A 16,231-nucleotide genomic window follows, 5' to 3' on the forward strand; every position below is an offset into this window, starting at 1 on the left:
AGACATACAGAGTGGTAATAGATATAAAGAGTGGTGATAAATTTTCAGAGTGATGTTAGATATTCAGAGGGGTGATATATATTCAGAGGGTTTATCGATATACAGAGTGGTGATAGGTGTAAAGAGAGGTGATAGATATACAGAGTGATGATAAATGTACAGAGTGGTGATATATATACAGAGTGGTGATAGATATTCAGAGGGGTGATAGATATTAAGAGGGGTGATAGATATACACATTGGTGATACATATATAAAGTGGTGAGAGATTTACAGAGTGGTTATAGATATACAGAGTGGTGATAGGTGTACAGAGTGGTGATATTTTATCAAATTTGATTCGTTTAGGGATAGTCACATGTTTTACTATATTTTCAAAGATAGAGAAAAACGGCGGATAGCAAAAATCTAGAAAGATATAAAGAGTTGTGATAGGTGTATATAGTGGTGATAGATATACAGAGCGGTGATATATATACAGAGTGGTGATAGATATACAGAGTGGTGATAGATATTCAGAGAGGTGTTAGATATTCGCAGTGGTGATAGACATACATAGTGGTGATAGTTATACAGAGTGTTGATAGATATTCAGATTGGTGATATATACACAGAGTGGTGATAGATATTCAGAGGGTCTATATATATACAGAGTAGTGATAGATATTCAGATTGGTCATATATATATAGAGTGGTGATAGATATACAGAGTGGTGTTAGATATTCAGAGGGATGATAGATATTCAGAGGGTCGATAGATATACGGAGCGATGATAGGTGTACAGAGTGGTGATATATATACAGAGTGGTGATAGATATTCAGAGGGGTGATGGATATTCAGACGGTTGATAGATATTCAGAGAGGGTGATAGATATACACAGTGGTGATAGACATACAGAGTGGTAATAGATATACAGAGTGGTGATAGATATTCAGAGTGGTGTTAGATATTCAGAGGGTTGATAGATATTCAGAGGGTTGATCGATATACAGAGTGGTGATAGTTGTAAAGAGAGTTGATAGATATACAGAGTGGTGATAGATATTCAGAGTTGTGTTAGATATTCAGAGGGGTGATAGATATTCAGAGGGTTGATCGATATACAGAGTGGTGATAGGTGTAAAGAGAGGTGATAGATATACAGAGTGACGATAAATGTACAGAGTGGTGATATATATACAGAGTGGTGTTAGATATTCAGAGGGGTGATAGATATTCAGAGGGTCGATAGATATACAGAGTGATGATAGGTGTACACAGTGGTGATATATAAACAGAGTGGTGATAGATATTCAGAGGGGTGATGGATATTCAGAGGGGTGATAGATATTCAGAGGGGGTGATAGATATACACAGTGGTGATAGACATACAGAGTGGTGATAGGTGTAAAGAGAGGTGATAGATATACAGAGTGGTGATAAATGTACAGAGTGGTGATATATAAACAGAGTGGTGATAGATATTCAGAGGGGTGATAGATATTCAGATGGGTGATATATATACACATTGTTGATACACATATAGAGTGGTGAGAGATTTACAGAGTGGTTATAGATATACAGAGTGGTGATAGGTGTACAGAGTGGTGATAGATATTCAGATTGGTGATATATACACAGAGTGGTGATAGATATTCAGAGGGTCTATATATATACAGAGTAGTGATAGATATTCAGATTGGTCATATATATATAGAGTGGTGATAGATATACAGTGTGGTGTTAGATATTCAGAGGGGTGATAGATATTCAGAGGGTCGATAGTTATACAGAGTGATGATAGGTGTACAGAGTGGTGATATATATACAGAGTGGTGATAGATATTCAGAGGGGTGATGGATATTCAGAGGGGTCATAGATATTCAGAGGGGGTGATAGATATACACAGTGGTGATAGACATACAGAGTGGTAATAGATATACAGAGAGGTGATAGGTGTAAAGAGAGGTGATAGATATACAGAGTGATGATAAATGTACAGAGTGGTGATATATATATATACAGAGTGGTGATAGATATTCAGAGGGGTGATAGATATACACATTAGTGATACACAAATAGAGTGGTGATAGATTTACAGAGTGGTAATAGATATTCAGATTGGTGATATATATACAGAGTGGTGTTAGATATTCAAAGGGGTGATAGATGTACAGAGTGGTGATAGATTTACAGGGTGGTTGATAATAGACAAAGTTGTGATAGGTAGATATACAGAGTGTTGGTATTCAGAGGGGTGATATATATATATATACACAGTGGTGATAGACATACAGTGTTGATAGGTGTACAGAGTGGTGCTAGATATACAGGGTGGTTGATAATAGACAACGTTGTGATTGATATTCAGATCAGAGGTAGATATACAGACTGTTGGTATTCAGAGGGGTGATCGATATTCAGAGGGATGATATATATACACAGTGGTGATAGACGTACAGAGTGGTGATATATATTCAGATTGGTGATAGATGTTCAGAGTTGTGAAAGATGTACAGAGTGGTAGTAGATATACAGAGTGGTGATATCTATATAGTGGTCATAGATATAGAGAGTGGTGTAAGATATTCCGAGGGGTGATAGATATTCAGAGGGTCGATAGATATACAGAGTCGTGATGTCGTGATATGTGTATAGAGTGGTGATAGATATTCAGAGTAATGATAGATGTACAGAGTGGTGATATATATACAAAGTGGTGATAGATATTCAGAGGAGTGATATATATATACAGCGAGGTAATAGGTGTACAGAGAGGTGATAGATATTCAGAGTGATTATAGATGTACAGATTGGTGATATAAATATACAGAGTGGTGATATATATTCAGAGAGGTGATAGATATTCAGAGTGATTATAGATGTACAGATTGGTGATATAAATATACAGAGTTTGATAGATATACAGAGTGGTGATAGATATTCAGAGAGGTGATAGATATTCAGAGGGGTGATAGATATTCAGAGAGGTGATAGATATTCAGAGGGATGATATATATACACAGTTGTGATAGATATACAGAGTGGTTATAGATATACAGAGTGATGATATATATACAAAGTGGTGACAGATATAGAGAATGCTGATGAATATACAGAGTGGTAATAAGTATACAGAAAGGTGTTAGATATTCACTGTGGTGATAGATATTCAGAGGGTCGAAAGATATACAGATTGGTGATAGGTGTACATAGTGGTGATAGATATTCAGAAGGGTGATAGTTATTCAGAAGGGTGATATATATTCAGAGGGTCGATAAATATTCAGAGGGATGATAGATATACACAGTGGTGATAGACATACAGAGTGTTGATAGATATACAGAGTGGTAATGGATGTACAGAGTGGTGATAGATATTCAGATTGGTTATAGATATAAAGAGTGGTGATAGATATACAGAGTGATGTTAGATATTCAGAGGGGTGATAGATATTCAGAGGCTTGATAGATATACAGAGTGTTGATAGGTGAACAGAGTGGTGATAGATATACAGGGTGGTTGATAATAGACAAAGTTAGATAGATATTCAGAATCAGAGGTAGATAAACAGAGTGTTGGTAGATATACAGAGTGGTGTTAGACCTACAGAGTGGTGAAAGATATACAGAGTGGTGATAGATGCACAGGGTGGTAGTAGATATACAGAGTGGTGATAATTATACAGAGTGGTGATATATATACAGAGTGGTTATAGATATAGAGTGATGATATATATACAAAGTAGTGACAGATATAGAGAATGATGACGGATATACAGAGTGGTGATAGATATTCACATGGGTGTTAGAAATACAGAGTGGTGATAAGTATACAGAGTGGTGATAGATATTCAGAGGGGTGGTAGATATACACAGTGGTGATAGATATTCAGATTGGTGATAGATAAACAGAGTGGTGTTAGATATTCAGAGGAGTGATAGATATTCAGAGGGTCGATAGATATACAGAGTGTTGATAGGTGAACAGAGTGGTGATATATATACAGGGCGGTTGATAATAGACAAAGTTAGATATATATTCAGATCAGAGGTAGATAAACAGAGTGGTGATAGACATACAGAGTGGTATAAGATATACAGAGTGGTGATAGATGTACAGAGAGTTGATAGATATTCAGATTGGTGATAGATATTCAGATTGGTGATAGATATACATAGTGGTGATATATATACAAGAGTGATGATATATATAAGTATACATAGATATTCAGAGGGGTGATAGTAATTCAGAGGGGTGATAGAAATCCAGAGGGGTGATAGATATACACAGTGGTAGTAGATATACATAGTGGTGATAAAGATACAGAGTGGTGATAGATATACAGAGTGGTTGTAGATATACAGATTAATGATATATATACAAAGTGGTGACAGATATAGAGAATGATGATGGATATACAGAGTGGTGATGGATATACAGATTGGTGATATATATTCAGAGTGGTGAAAGATATTCAGAGTGGTGTTAGATATTCAGAGGGGTGATAGATACTCAGAGGGTCAATAGAAATACAGAGTGGTGATAGGTGTACAGAGAGGTGATAGATATACAGAGTGATGATAGATGTACAGAATTGTGATATATATACAGAGTGATGATAGATGTACAGATTTGTGATATATATACAGAGTGTGATAGATATTCAGAGGGGTGATAGATATATAGACAATCCGCCAGACAAACTAATACTCGACAATAAATACTGTTTCAAATGACTGCTCCCTTGGGTTAACTCAATCCTGTAATCCAATTGGTATATTTGAAGATGCGTTGTTTCAGAAGACAGAAATAAATAATTCGTTTTAAGTTAATGATTTAATGAAGTTTCCAGTTATAGATATGTAATTCAGACAATTTCAATATCGTATATAATAGTGACAAAAAGTCACAGGACATAAACTTAATTGTCACAAATTTGATAGGACAAAAAGTCACAATTAATTTGTTGACAATTATTTGAATATATAAGAGTAAGATCTTAAAATATTTTCTTTCGTTACATATTTTCATTTCTAGGCTTTGAATATTTGTTCATAATAGATATAGGTTGATGTGGTGTGAGTGCCAATGAGACAACTCTCCATAAGCCTTGATAAATTAAAATGCATTAAATTTTGATCATGCAAATGATATATATTCCTTGGTACATAACAATTATTTTATCATTATTTTATTTATTCAATACATTTAAATAACAAAGTTGTTTATATAAAATACTTCAAGTAAAACTAAAAAGAAATGTTTATAAAATTAGTGTTTTTCTTATTCAAAGACTTTTTTCAAACAAAAAAAATGTATTTTGACCTTTTTGTCTGCGACTTTTTGTCCTGTGACTTTCTACATTCGTTTTAAATACATTCAAACAGAGACTCAGAGGATTGTCAACTTCCTTAGTTTACTATTGTCATGTCAATTGACTGTCTGGAAAAATAAACAATTCAAACTTGAAGAATGAAATTTAAAAAAAAAACATGTTATTTATTTACCTTAAACAGAAACAAAGTGAAAGTGAGATTTTTTCATATAAGAATCTTTACTTTTAATCTTGTAACGAGTGCCTAAGTTGTAATAAATTATCTTGTATTGTCGGTAAACGGACATAAAGTCACAGGACATAAAGTCACAGGACATAAAGTCACAAATTTGATAGGACAAAAAGTCACAAATATTTTTTTGACAATTGTTCAAAAATATTTTGAGATATTTTCTTTAAGTTTTTATTACATATAATCCTTTTTAAGTTAAGAAAAAAGCTCATAAACCTTGATAATTGAAGATGTATTAAATTTTAATCATGCAAAGGATATTTATATTGGGAAAATGAAGCCATTTAGGTTCCAAGTCACTTTGACATTTTATTGTCATAACAATTATTACCAGTCTTTTGTCACATTATGTATATATGATGTATTGCCATAGCATGTTCTATATGCTTTTGCAAATAAAATTCATTCATTCATTCAATTACTTGATCGTTATTGATGTTTATTGAGAAGATTTTTATTACAAAGTTGCTTGAAACATAAAACTTCAAGAAAAATGTGAAAAAAATATTTCAAAATAAAGGTGTTCTTGTTCAAACAAAAGTAGTCTCAAAACTGAATTGTGACTTTTTGTTCTGTGACTTTTTGTCTGTGACTTTTTGTCCTGTGACTTTCTGTCATACATTCGCCTTGTCTTACCAGTTTGATGAATTTATCTTGTCTTGCCAATTTAATGAAATTATTTATTTTTACTTATAAATCGACTAAATAATTGAATTCGCTCCTCCATTATTCATGCTTAGGACAAGCATTCTACAACTTGGTAGAGTTATTTTAATTCTGTACAAAATATGCTGAAACATCTGTGTTTGTTACAACACCGAGACAATACCAATATCACCAAGAGGTATGTGAAATTCGGTAAACGGAAAAAAAGTCACAGGAAGAAAAGTCACAGGATAAAAAGTCACAATATCCCTAGGAAAAAAAGTCACAGGAAAAAAAGTCACAAGAAAAAAAGTCACAGGAAAAAAATTCAAAAAAGAAAAAAAAAATTGTTTAAGCAGAGACATATATATATATGTCTCATATATGTCTCTGGTTTAAGTAAACTAATTTGTCAGAAATATGTTGGAATGCATGTGAAGAAGTCACTATGTACACATGTATGCAATAAATAATTAAATAGGAATTTTTGAATGCATTGAAAAAAGTCATAATATATTTGTATTGGATTACTTATTTAAGTTATGTTAGTGGTTAATTTTTAAAAACTATAAAGCAATTATATATATACACTTATAAAAATGTATTGGAATAAATAATGTTCTTTTTTTCAAAATTGACTTTTTAACAAACAGGGAAAACTAATTGTGTCCTTTTATTTGATATTGAGCATAAGTTGTATTTCATTGATATGGCTTCCTAAGAAATTGTTGCTGTTAAACTCACATCTCTTTCATAAGAGATATAAAACAAAAATAATTACAACAAACCCTTGAAAACATGTATCAATAGTACACCAGCATGTAAATGTTCCATTAAAATGTTTTGCGATTTATATCTAAATTTCCAAAGCTAGTCGTATAAAATGAATTAAAAAATGTCTATTTCCAAACAAAATATCTATTGGGAATGTTTCCAAATATATTCATATACATGTGCGGCCTTTATGACCATTTCCATAAAATAAAAATTGGGAATGTTTCTCCTGTTAATACATGTATGTGCAGACCATATGACTATTTCATACAAAAAATATATATTGTGACTTTTTTTCCTGTGACCATTTTTCCTGTGACTTTTTTTGTTTGTTGAACTGGATGAAGTTCCCTTCTTTCTTTGTACACGGATTGACGAACACATTTTAGATTTCTTTTCTTTCTTTTTAATATGTTCTTCGTCAATTTTGAAGAGCTCTGAATTAATTTTTATGGAAGGATATTTTCTGTGAGAAGGATCTAATTCAAGAAAAAATTAAACATTCATACCACTGGATTGTGATTTTGTGTCTTGTGTGTTAAATTATGCTGGTTTTCGAGTCAGAAGTGATAATTTAATTTAGAATAAAAGATAAGAGAAAAATATAAAACAGAAACCTTAGGAATGTTAATCTTTCAAAATATCTTTTTCGTGCATGAGTTATTTTTTGTTTTGTTTTGAGCAGTCTTACAAGAAACTTTTATTACTTTTTTCCTGTTATGTCAACATTTATTGGGGGAAGTTGTATATTTATTACCCATATAACAGGCAGAGGTTTGACAATCATGCATGTCACCCGTAATTACATTTACATGTAAATATTTCACTTTTTGGATCCAGATTTAAAAACAGAATGAAGAGGGTTTCTCCTGTTTCTTAGCAAGTAAGCAAACATTTAGTATTTCCGACAATGTACATGTATTGTTTATATCCTACAATATAAATCTGGCTCTTTAAGGTTTAAGGTATTTAAACTTTGACTTATGTTTTTAATTATTATGTATTTAATTATTTTGAAAGTAAAATTAAAAGTATGTCTTATCAATAACCATGATGAAATAATTGTTTTTCCATAATTGAATCGTGCATTTTTTGTGTATTGGATTACTTGATTTTCATCTCTATTTTGTTTACTGACACATGACGAAATAGTTAAATTTAAATATTTTACAAAACCGTTGTCATTATCAAAAGATTAAAATCGACTGATTAAATGAATATGAGGGTTTTATTATTATCGGCGATGTCGAAATTAGCCGTCAGTAAAACCGAATACACAGTCAGTTAGCGTCAACACAGCTAACAAATGTGTTTATTAAGTATGTTTAAAGTATATGATGTATATTGTATCTTATCAGCCCTTCTGTATTTCACTGGTTTTTTTTTAATTTATTCAACAAATTTCGCTTGTCCAGGTGTCAATAACGGTGATGTCCATGCACACCAGGAGTAGTTTGTTAATTGCGTGCCGTGTTCAGAATGTCACCCCTCCTCTTAAAAAGGACGTTATAAAAACTATTTTTCATATAAAATCTTGCAAACGATTGTCGTCCAATTATAACACTCTTTACATTGTTCTTTGGTATATTTAGAATCCGTAATAAACCTTAATTATCTGGAAAATGAGATAATGAGTTATCTGACGGTATTTTTAAAATATTATCTGGCAAACGATTCTCGTCCAATCAGAACACTCGTTACATTGTTCTTTGGTATATTTAAAACTAAATTATCTGGAAAATGAGATAATGAATTATCTGAAATTCAGATAATCAATTATCTGGAGATAAATTAGGATTATCTGAAAATCTTTCAGATAAACCTAGCTTTTCTTAATATTTTCAAATAAACCGGGATTTTCTCCAGATAATAAATTTTCTGTATTATCTGAGATAAACTAGGATTTTTTCGAATTTGAATTAAGCTGAGATAATCTTAGTTTATCTGAGATAAACCGGGATTATCTCAGATAAACCTAATTTATCTGAGATAATCTAAGATTGATTAATAAAAGTGGTTCAGGCGTGCCATACATATGCTACTTGTGAAGTGTTTCATTGATGTAATATTAACTATTTTTAAGAGTAAAAGGTCTCTGATGATTATCTATCAATTTGTTGTATACAGCTACATTTATGACAATATTCTAGTTTTTTCCATTTAGATTGAGTAAATGTATTAAATGCATATTTTTTTATATTGAATGAACGTAATGCGTGCATAAGGTCCTAAGGGGGAGATCAAGATGCCAGACGTTCGGATTTTTTTCTGCATTGTTGATACTGGTATGCCAATGGATGCTAGTTGTGATAACTGTTCAGCCACGAATATTTCAGTTAATATAAATGTATTTACAAAGATTATTTGGAAAATTGTTACTGATTTGAGTCTTAACATACGGAAGGGATTACTAGTTTATAGTTTAAATAGTGGAATGTTTCTTCTTCTTGCAATTGTATAAGGATAAAACACATACACCATTTTGATAAAATTTGGGAAATTTTATTTTTGGGGGCGGGATGTTATGTATCTGTATTGTATGGTCGTATGTGTTTTGTAGTTAAGTCGTGAGAGTTGTGTCCCTTTGTATGATGATGATGCGTATTTGTCATGTGATGTTATCTGTCTCTTTGAAATAAACGTGCTATGGAAATAGATGTATTTTTATTGCTCTTAAGCAAATATAACTTTAGCGGCATGGGGAGGCAAGTATATGTCCCCCCATGTACGTAATACTATCATGGAATTTTGTCCTGATGAGGAAAGGGAGGTTATATTTTGTGTGAATTAAGACAATATTTCATAGATAAATACTACGAAATTGTGTCCTGTTAAAGGGAGGTTATATTTTGGTTATATTTCGTGAGTATTGTAACAATATTTCATAGACAGATTGTCATGGAATTTAGTCTCATGGAAAGGGAGGTAAATATCAACATATAGGAATTTTTTTCTTTGACATGTGCCTGTGTATAAATTTACAAAATTAGCAATTGTCAGTACATTACTTATATTTGTACAATGTAATAAAATGAAACCCACATTAGACAATTCTTTAATCTATAATAAACCATTTGTAATGTTTCTATGCAAATTTGAAACTCACTATTAGTAATGATATAAATTCTCTACTATACAAAACAATTTCAGTTATAAATCTAAAAATGTGAAATAATTCGATTAATTTTTTTTTCAAAGCCAGTATTTCATAGTGAAGTATTGTCAGGAACAGAATTTCATAGTGAAATATTGTCCACAAGGAGGTGACAAAATTTCATGGACAAGGACACTATTTCATAATACAGTCATTGGACAATATTTTTTATGAAAAGTTGTCCAACAGACAATATTTCATGGAGGACAATATTTTATGTTACAAATGTTCCTATTTTACACAGTTGCAGGTGACCAGAGTGTATCTAGAGAGAGTCCACAGCTACCAGAACAGTCTACTGAAGACTTGCAGGCAAATGATTCAAGTGACGATGAAGACAATGGTCAGGGGGGTGCCGGTGACCATAACAGTACAGGGTCAGGTAATACAGTTAATACCATTAAACAATTATGCTGCTTTGTAAACTGGAAATATTCCAGGCATCAAATATCTATGCATTCTATTTAAAGTACACAAGCACTTTATTTTTGAGATTTTGCGTTTGAAATCATTTTCAAGTTTTTTCAAATATAAAATTAAGAAGATATGGTATGATAGGCAATGAGACAACATTCCTCAAGAGACTTAAAGACACAGAATAGTAATGATTTTAGTTGAAATGATAGGACATTTTTGTGTGGTAACTTGCTTTTGTTCACTTACTGCATATATTCAAAATTATCCCTGCAACAAGTTATGTATGAGCACGAACTATCAAACAATCTAAAATCACACTGAATTCCTTTTACAGAAAATCAATCATCTCTTGCATTAATTTTGTAAAATAGGAATTTTGTGCCATTTACACTATGACTTGACAGTTGCAGATTTTGAATTGACTGCAATAAAAAATTTAAGATTGACTGTTGGTGTTTTAACACCACTTTTAATCATCCAATGTAGGCTATTTCATGGCAGTCAGTTTTTATTGGTAGAGTAAGACAGAGTGCCCGTAGAAAACTTTTGATAGGAAAACTGACAATCCTAGTCAGTTAAGATTAGAGTCGAGTGCACCCTCACAAGAGGGGTTGGAACTTACAACCTCTGTGTTGACTGGCTAGTGATAACAGTAGTAACTACTTAGACCACTTGGCCACAGTGGAGCCCCGGAAAAAAAATTAAGGGTCACAGTCAAGTCACAGTAATTATCTATTGTATAAGTACAGGAAAGTAATTAAAAAGTAAAATCACAAAAATACTGAACTCAGAGGAAAATCAATTTGAAAAGTCCATAATCACATGGCAAAATCAAAAAACAAAACGCATCAAAAACGAATGGACAAGAACTGTCATATTCCTGACTTGGTACAGGCATTTTCAAATGTAGAAAATGGTGGATTAAACCTGGTTCTATAGCGCTAACCCTCTCACTTTAATAACAGTCTCGTCAAATTTGGCTACATTTACATGATGCGTTAAATAAACAGTCACAATTAATAAAATAGTCAAAATATGGGTACATCAGTCATCATCGTATAACAATTTAACAGGACACAAAAACATCTACTATCTAAGAACACATGGATTAATTTGAGTGTCTGACGTCAGAAAAATTATATACGTCACATAAATTTGTCGTTCAATGTGCCTACAATAGTTATCAAAAGTACCAGGATTATAAACAATTTTAAAATTTACATAGGCAATGTACGCATACAGGGTTAAAAAATCAAAAGTATGTAAGAATAAATTACAGAAATAGACCGAGATTCAAACTAGTCCAAAAGTTATACATAGAATTTATGAGAATCCAAAACTTTTAAAAGGGAACAATTTAACAGGACACAAAAACTATTTAGTTTACTCTTGTTTTTGTCAGGTTCAGTTGTAACTTTAGAACAGACTCAATATGCCAGATGTAGATTTGTAGTAGATGATGTGTTGACTAAAATAATGAGAGAGTATATGGAACAGTCTGCATTACCTCGCGCAATTATAGAACAGACCATTATGAAATACAAAACTTTCAAGAATCGCCTTTCTCAAGAAGAAATGTCCATTATACAGACTTTGCAGACAGATGGATTCAAACACTTTGAGATAAGTTTAATGTACAAAATAGCAAGAAATAGACACTTTTCAATGTTGATTCCTGACAAACCAACAAGAGATTGGGGATCTGACCCTCAACCTAATGAATCAACAATTGGAGACAATATGGAACGTATACGAATGTGTAGAAATAAAACCTCACACAAGGCCTATCCATCATTACAAGAAAAAGAGTTGAATAACTTGTTTACCACCTTTATAGACATTGCAAAAAGAGCCAAAGAACACCTGAAAACTGAAAACTTTGAAGACAGTATCTTACATTACAAAACCTGCTCTCTAGATAAAGATATGGAAGAAAAGTTAAAAAAGTATATACAGCAAATGAAAAGCTTAAAAAGTAAGTAGTAATTGAAATACATTAGAAAATGTTCAAATTTTTGTCTCCCCTATTAGGAAAGTTGCAAAATGTGAAACGTACAGATTACTATCAGGCGATGGTGTAAACTATCATTTAAAGCCTTAATTATAATTCAGAAGGTACAATACCTTGATGCTTCAAAACTTCAAAATGAACTTGTATGCTGGTGCCCAGGGGTGTGGAAATATTTGTTGTGAGCACTTGTCCCCGGGCAAGTGAAACCTAAAATTTTACATGTCCAGAAAAAAATTTACTTGCCCTGATGATCCCAATAAATATTCGAAGTATTTCTTGTTAGCTAATATATAATTCTTACTTAGCACTGTTGTGCATCACATACAAATGAAATATGTTTGTTTATATGTGTAAATAATTAGGAAAGTAGGAAATCATTTGAAAATGGGTTAACATCAATGGGACAGAAACCTAACAGCAAACCAACCAATGAAATGACATGTGAGGACAATTTTGCAGCAGTTTTTTTAATAAAAATTGTAGCCAGTAGGTACTAAATTTGAGGACAGTCAGTGATTGAAGAAATGTAAACTAAATAATAGATAAACTATTGATTTTGTGGTGTTTCTCTCAACTGACACACTTGTTTTTTTCTTGATTATTTATTATTGTCTTGATGGGCAATTAAAGTGTCCCTTTTATTTTTCACTTTGACAACAAATAATGTTGACTTTTCATCTATAAATAAAACTCATCAATAAATAAGACAAAAACTTGATTTATTTTCCGAATTTCCATAGATAGCTAGGGGCAATCTGATATCCACGATGTCTGAAATTCTCGCTTTTGTTTTTTTATTAAATAGTCTGTGTCCTCCATTTGCATTTAAGGTTTTCTACTCAACTCATGACTCATTTTGTCTTGTTTGCCCACCTTTTTAGCTCACCTGGCCCAAAGGGCCAAGTGAGCTTTTCTCATCACTTGGCGTCCGGCGTCCGGCGTCGCCCGTCGTCGTCGTCCGTCGTCGTCCTGCGTCCGGCGTTAACTTTTACAAAAATCTTCTCCTCTGAAACTACTAGGCCAAATTTAACCAAACTTGGCCACAATCATCATTGGGGTATCTAGTTTAAAAATTGTGTCCGGTGACCCCGCCAACTAACCAAGATGGCGGCCATGGCTATAAATAGAACATAGGGGTAAAATGCAGTTTTTGGCTTATAACTCAAAAACCAAAGCATTTAGGGCAAATCTGACATGGGGTAATATTGTTTATCAAGTTAAGATCTATCTGCCCTGAAATTTTCAGATGAATCTGACATTCCGTTGTTAGGTTGCTGCACCTGAATTGGTAATTTTAAGGAAATTTTGTTGTTTTTGGTTATTATCTTGAATATTATTTCAGATAGAGATAAACTGTAAAAAGCAATAATGTTCAGCAAAGTAAGATCTACAAATAGGTCAACGTGACCAAAATGATCAGTTGACCACTTTAGGAGTTATTGCCCTTTATAGTCAAATTTTAACCATTTTTCGTAAATCTTAGTAATCTTTTAGAAAAATCTTCTCCTCTGAAACTGCTGGGCCAAATAATTTGAAACTTGGCCACAATCATCATTGGGGTATCTAGTTTAAAAATTGTGTCCGGTGACCCCGCCAACTAACCAAAATGACCGCCATGGCTATAAATAGAACATAGGGGTAAAATGCAGTTTTTGGCTTATAACTCAAAAACCAAAGCATTTACAGCAAATCTGACATGGGTAAAATTGTTAATCAGGGGAAGATCTATCTGCCCTGAAATTTTCAGATGAATTGGACAACCTGTTTTTGGGTTGCGGCCCCTGAATTGGTAATTTTAAGGAAATTTTGCTGTTTTTGGTTATTATATTGAATATTATTATAGATATAGGTAAACTGTAAACAGCAATAATGTTCAGCAAGGTCAGATTTACAAATAAGTCAGCATGACCAAAATGGTCAGTTGACCTCTTTAGGAGTTATTGCCCTTTAAAGTCAATTTTTAACCATTTTTCGTAAATTTTATATATCTTTTACTAAAATCTTCTTCTCTGAAACTGCTGTGCCAAATTGATCCAAACTTGGCCACAATCATCTTTGGGGTTTCTTGTTTAAAAAATGTGTCCGGTGACCTGGCCATCAAACCTAGATGGTCGCCACGTCTAAAAATAGAACATAGGGGTAAAATGCAGTTTTTGGCTTATAACTCAAAAACCAAATAATTTAGAGAAAATCTGACATGAAGTAAAATTGTTAATCAGGTCAAGATCTATCTGCCCTGAAATTTTCAGATGAATTGGACAACTTGTTTTTGGGTTGCGTCCCCTGAATTGGTAATTTAAAGGAAATTTTGCAGTTTTTGGTTATTATCTTGAATATTATTATAGATATAGGTAAACTGTAAACAGCAATAATGTTCAGCAAAGTAAGATCTACAAATAAGTCAACATGAACGAAATGGTCAATTGACCCCTGTAGGAGTTATTGACCTTTGTAGTCAATTTTCAATCTGCTTCCTTTGTTTAATATTCACATAGACCAAGGTGAGCGACACAGGCTCTTTAGAGCCTCTAGTTATTTTGTCAATCTGAATCTCGATACAAAATTTAAAGAAATGACACTTCCGGTAAATGATGGATAAAACCTAATCGACAATCCCAGGTCAATGGACAAAGCCAATGCAATGTTACGTGACTCGGGTTCGCATACTTATTTTTTTATTTATTTTGGTAATCGATATATTTCCTGTATCATGTAATATTTATCGTCTAGAACATGGATTTACTTGCTGAAAATTGGTTTCTTTTACATAAATTAAACATCTTTATACGTTTTTAAATTAATTTGATGTTTTTGTTGGATTTGAACTTTGTCTTGAATATTTTTTTTACTTGTCCACGGGCAACCAAGACAAAAATAATTACTTGTCCGGTTGTTCAAATGTACGAGTCGGGCGGGTCTGGCATAGCATTTCCACACCCCTGGTGCCTGATGTTATAAAGTTTCTGTTTGTCATATGGCCATTGTCTTTTTTAATCCTCATTTTCATGGTTTAGGAGCTGCTTGGTAATCCAGTTTTAATTCTGTGTCATTTTGGTCTTTTGTGGATAGTTGTCTCATTGGCAATCATACCACATCTTCGTTTTTATATTAATACCCTGTCGTAGCTAAGGTGGCATTTAGGTTTACCCTTGTCCATCTGTCAGTTCGTCCGTACTTACATACACCACAAAATTGGTTTCCATTATCTAACTAAGTTTACCCCAACCATATATTATGAAACTTATACACAATGCTTAATTATTACCACAAAACTCAGACCAAGGTCAAACTTGGGTTGCCTCACTTATACTGTTCTTGAGTTATGTCCCTTTTTAACATTACATGCAAGCTGGGGCATCATCTGTGTCCTATGAACACATTCTTCATTTATTTTTAGCTCACCTGGCCCAAAGGTATTTCACATCCAATCTTTTATAGTCATATTCTTTACAAAGCACAAACATGTTGACATTTACCTTACAAGCTTACCAAACCTTTAAACAGACTTATTCAGTAGAGATATAGAACATTAGGATACTGTTGTCATGTCATTACAGATGGCATATTTTGGTAACTGCTAGTAGTTCCTATGTTGATTTAGGTATCATTGGCATTTTGCTTAGTTTCTTTTGTTACTTATTCTGACATCAGATTTGGATAATGGATTTGTTCAAAT

General features: G+C 32.7%; 1 protein-coding gene across 1 annotated transcript in view; it reads left to right on the top strand.

Moving 5' to 3' along the window:
* LOC134723090 (MATH and LRR domain-containing protein PFE0570w-like) overlaps nt 1-16,231 on the top strand; it is a 51,101-nt gene that overhangs the window by 14,272 nt on the left and 20,598 nt on the right. The window contains exons 2-3 of the mRNA XM_063586730.1: nt 10,372-10,509; nt 11,947-12,519. Coding sequence (XP_063442800.1) covers nt 10,372-10,509; nt 11,947-12,519 — 711 coding nt within the window. The remainder of the gene's footprint in view (nt 1-10,371; nt 10,510-11,946; nt 12,520-16,231) is intronic.

Source organism: Mytilus trossulus, chromosome 6 (genome assembly GCF_036588685.1).
Source record: "Mytilus trossulus isolate FHL-02 chromosome 6, PNRI_Mtr1.1.1.hap1, whole genome shotgun sequence".
NCBI classification, from domain to species: Eukaryota; Metazoa; Mollusca; class Bivalvia; order Mytilida; family Mytilidae; genus Mytilus; species Mytilus trossulus.